This window comes from Ammodytes marinus (assembly GCF_949987685.1).
Source record: "Ammodytes marinus genome assembly, chromosome: 2".
Lineage (NCBI taxonomy): Eukaryota > Metazoa > Chordata > Actinopteri > Uranoscopiformes > Ammodytidae > Ammodytes > Ammodytes marinus.
The window spans coordinates 32,362,379-32,367,378 of record NC_137231.1 but is presented as its reverse complement, the minus strand read 5'-3'; the positions used below and the strand labels follow the sequence as shown (position 1 = coordinate 32,367,378).

At 38.8% G+C, this 5,000-nt stretch overlaps 1 protein-coding gene across 1 annotated transcript in view; it reads left to right on the top strand.

Moving 5' to 3' along the window:
* The window catches only part of fras1 (Fraser extracellular matrix complex subunit 1), a gene marked incomplete at its 3' end in the record, with an annotated part of 305,792 nt that overhangs the window by 109,375 nt on the left and 191,417 nt on the right, over window positions 1–5,000 (top strand). Inside the window, exon 9 of the mRNA XM_080036137.1 lies at window positions 2,333–2,524. Coding sequence (XP_079892263.1) covers window positions 2,333–2,524 — 192 coding nt within the window. The remainder of the gene's footprint in view (window positions 1–2,332; window positions 2,525–5,000) is intronic.

The following is a 5,000-nucleotide window of genomic DNA, read 5'->3' as shown; positions in this document are numbered from 1 at the left end:
TTAAAGGGCCACGCGCTGTCAAGCAAATACGAAATACTGTCTAGCATAATAATTAACAATAGACTATTACATGGACAAAGTTAGGCAAGGCAAGGCAAAGCAAGTTTATTTCTATAGCACAATTCAGACACAAGGCCATTTAAAGTGCTTTACAGGGGCATGAAATACATCAAGATTAAAATACATCAAGTATAGAATAGACATTAGAAAAGCAGATGAGGGAGCGCTCCGGTGGCGTAGTGGATAGAGCGTGTACCATATTGGCTCCGGCCTTCGTTGCAGTGGTCGCGGGTTCAAATCTGACCCGTGGACCTTTACTGCATGTCATCCCCCCCCCCTCTCTCTCTCTCTGTCTCCCCATTTCAACTCTGTACTTTCTAATAAAGCTTGAAAATGCCAAAAAATAATCTTAAAAAGCAAATGAGAAATAAAACATTTAAATAAAATAAAAATTTCAGGTTAAAAGGGAAACAGAAAAGTCTTCAGATTTGACTTTAAAGGAGCTGAGAGTTCCAGCAGACCTCAAGTTTTCTGGGAGTTTGTTCCAGATATTTGGTGTATAAAATTGCAGTTATAGACCATTAGTTGAGCGGCCCAAGTGCTTATTTTTCGTAGGAATCTTGTTCAGTTGATGATACAAGGGTGAAAATTGGCATGAGCATGAGTCTCCATGGGCCACTTGACAAGAAAATTGTCGGAGACATTTGAAATTATGAATTTGAAAATGGGGGCCGCCCTTAGCTCAGTTGGTAGGGCGTCCCCCCCATGTGTCTCGGCCAGCAGCGGACCCGGGTTCGATTCCAGCCCGCGGTCGTTCTCTGCATGTCACTCCCCTCTCTGCCCCATTTCAACTCTGACTCTACACTATCAATAAAGCATAAAAATGCCCAAAAAATAAAAAGATTAATATGAATTTGAAAATATTCTCATAGAAATGTCTTGGGGTTTTTCCATTAAAATACGTTTTTTTTAATTTCATTGTCTCAAACAATTTTCTTGTCAAGTGACAAATGGAGACTGCTCATGATAATTTTTTCACGATTGTATCACACAAAGAAAGATTGTAGCATTTAGCCGCTTCACTACAAGGTACAAATGCACATTTAGGATCATAAGATGGTTCAGCATAGAAGCTAAAAGCAGCTTTGTTTTGACTAGAGTTGTGTTCATTCTTGCGCCCTCTTTGGACAAAAGCGGTAGTGTTTTTTACTACGCCAGCTGTTGTTCCTGGGTGAGCGTATATACCCATGTCAAAGGCATTAAGAAAAAACTATATAAAAATAGCATTCTTTGCACTGATGTTCTCGTTTGCTGTTACGTGTAATTTATGATCATCAGAGGAAAAATGAGACTGTTTCAGAAATATTTAAAAAGTTCCTTGTAGCTCATTTAATCCTTAGTGGGTACATAGGTATAGAATATACATTGGCGGACAAAATGTACTCCTACCGTAGCCCTATTTCTGACCGTAGCCTTTATACACTATAAGAAAACCAGAGGCTAAATAAGAAATGAATTAACTAGAAGAAGTGCATCAAGCTGAATTAGCTTTTTAATCCCGATTTCATTTTTGTGTTATAAAAAGCGGCAACACTATTTCTGTAAAATCCCGGTCACACTAATCTAAAGCATATAATTAATACACGTTATATGGTCTTATTAAACCTATAAAGAGGGAACCCTTTTGCTCGGGGGGAAAAAAGCTTATCCGTCGTCATGCTTTTTACTTTGAAGGCAGTTTGAAAAACCGTTTGAAGGCCTGTGCACTGTCACTCAGAGTTCACTCCAATGCTAATTTTGAACCTTAACTAAAATTTAAGAGTGATAAAAATAAGGAAATTCTCGTTTTAATAGCCAAGTCCCTACACTGTTTATAGTAGAAAAAATAATGCAGCATTGCAAAGAAGGGGCAAAGATATGTATGTTGTTAATTGTCTGATTTATGATACATTTTGTTATTAAAAACATGCCGAAAAATGCATTCAACTGACCTGTTCATAGAATTTTTTTTAAATCGGGAAGACTGTGGCTCAGGTGGTCGGCCAATGATCAAAGGGTTGACTGTTCGATCCCCGCCCTGCCACAAGTGTAATGGTTGTTGTGTCCTTGGGCAAGACACTTCACCCACCTTGCCTCGTGTGAATGTGGATAGTTAGCCTGCTATCGGTGTATGAATGTGTGTATGAATGGGAACAGGTCTCTCTTGATAAAGAGTCTCCGGTCACAATGGGATTTACCTGTAAATCCCATTTCGTAAATATTTTTTTTTTTATAATCATCTGTACTGTATAAAAAACAATTAAACCTCAAACTGCCCTGTTTTCCCCTTTAGGGTCACACCAAAGTGAAGCGCTCGGGTCAGTGTTGTGATGAGTGTGCGGTTGCTAAGGGAAGCTGTCTGTACGAGGGGGCGACGCGTTACCACGGAGACATGTGGAACGCGACGGGCTGTGAGTTCTGCACCTGCAACCGAGGACAGGTCATCTGTCGCCGGGCAGAATGTGGGCGGGTCCAATGTCCACAGGTGAGCTTCAAAATAAAATAAATTATTATTATTATTTTTTATTTTATTTTTTTAGCTTTATTTAAAGGTGCTCCAAGGAAATATTCAGAACTATAACTTCCTAACTATGTAAAAATAGCATTCTTTTTCACTGATGGTCTCGTTTGCGGTTACATGTCATTTATGATCATCGGAGGACAAATTAGAGTGTTTCAGAAATATTTGAAAGTTCCTCGAAGCACCTTTTAATTATATTATTTTGAAAATTTTAATTCTGCTTATATGACAAAACAAAATGTTTTTATTTATATTCAGATATGATACAAATAATTTTAATTACCCTCATTTCAAGTTAGTTCCCATACATTCCCATAATTCCCAATTTGGAATATTTCCAAAATTCCCCAGCTTGATTTACCATTGAAAGTTTCCGGAATGTTTTTGTACATTTACTGGAAATTTTGCCTGTGTGTGTGTGTGTGTGTGTGTGTCTGTGTGTGTGTGTGTGTGTGTGTGTGTGTGTGTGTGTGTGTGTGTGTGTGTGTGTGCGCGCGTCTTTGAGACTGCTCCTTTGCAACCTTACTTGCCCCAACCTTTCTTTTTACCCTCCTTTTCCTTGCCACCAAAATACAACTTGTCAGCAGCCCAGGAATCCAATCTCCTGGCCTTCAAACGGGCCACTAAACCGTTAGTGGGAAGGGTGTCACGGTTACTTTGCTACAGTAAAGTGTAATTTACTGCTGGGAAACGTTACCGCTTCACAAGGTCTGATGTCACTTAGTTTATTGGTATTCAGGAGCGCAATCCACTATATGGGTTAGAATGGGGTTAAAGGGGGTGATAGTTTTAGGATAGAAAGTTTGGCAGATACATTATTACAGATATCTATCTTTCTAAACAAAATCAGTCAATAAAAATAACTTTTTTTTGTCAAAATCAGTGAATATCTCCTCACAAACTGCTACTTGTATGTACTGTTCCTGCACTTTTTGTTGTTAATATACAGCCTAGGCTCTGTAAACGTACGTTAACAAAGGAGGCCACCATATCTATCTGTTTACGGGCCTACGCTGTGTATTAACACAGCGACTGTGGCTCAGTTGGAAGAGCGGGTCGGCTGATGATCAAAGGGTTGGCGGTTCGATCCCCGCCCTGCCACCTGTGTCATGGTTGTTGTGTCCTTGGGCAAGACACTTCACCCACCTTGCCTTGTGTGAATGTCGATAGTTAGCCTGCTATCGGTGTATGAATGTGTGTGTGAGTGGTAACGTGGGAAAGGAAAACAGGTCTCCCTTGAAAAACAGTCTTCGGTCTCAATGGGATTTACCTGTATAAATAAAGGTTACAAAACACCAGATTTTTTTTTTTAAACTTTCAGAGCACACACACAGTACAGACAGGTAGTGGATAGTGAGGAGATATTCACTGATTTTGACACAAGAAAATCCTCAGAATCACTAGCACACATTTAATTTAAACTATTTAAATCTCAAATCAGCCAAGCATCAATTTGGACATGTTTTATCAGACTGAGCCTGGTTTGGCAAGTGGGACATGGGACCAAACAAATGATTAGTTAAGGGTGTAAGCTGTTGTCCCCATAGTTACCTTAGTCACACAAACCAAACCGATCAAGTGTTTGACAATCTAGGAATACAATGTGCTTTCTATATTTGTGTAATATTTTAACCTGTACTTTTTATTTAATTTAAATGTTTTACTTCTTTTCATTCGCTTTTAAATGTCTTCTAATGTGTTTTATATATTCTAATCTTGCCCCTGTAAAGCACTTTGAGTGGCCTTGTGTTTGAATTGTGCTATATAAATAAACTTGCCTTGCCTTGCCTTGCCTAATATTGTTAACTTTTGCTTTTTTTTTTACATGTTTGAAATAAATTGAATCAAATCAATTAGAAATCAAAACCTTTAAACCTTCATACCCTGATCCTTAAAAATGACCCACTTTGGGCCAGGTGCCACTTCCAATGTTTTCCCTCCAACAAGCAGATTTAATAACATCACCTTAAGATCCCCTGGCAGAGACCACATACTGTAAGCCCTCATTAATCACGGGCCGTGTGTGTGTGTGTGTGTGTGAGGCCGTTAATTACATGGTGACTGTCGTTAGCTTTTAAGTGGCATAAACTGGCATGTGTCCAAGGCTTGAATCATAAAAGGTCATTCTGCTAAGATGATCAGAGAAGGGCAGTTTTCAAAGTGTGTGTGTGTGTGTGTGTGTGTGTGCGTGTGTGTGTGTGTGTGTGTGTGTGTGTGAGAATGTGTGTGTGTGTGTGGAAAAAACAAAAGGAGGTTTATGACATATGGGTCAATTGGCATCGGTGTGAAGTTATAGTTGAAAAGCATAGTACTTAAATAAAAAATAAATAAAAACAGGCAGACCTTACTACAGAATTTACGTAATGAAAAAGTGAACCAATTTTAAAGATACCAAGTGGATAATTTTGGGAAAATCAAATCAGACTTTTACACTCAATAA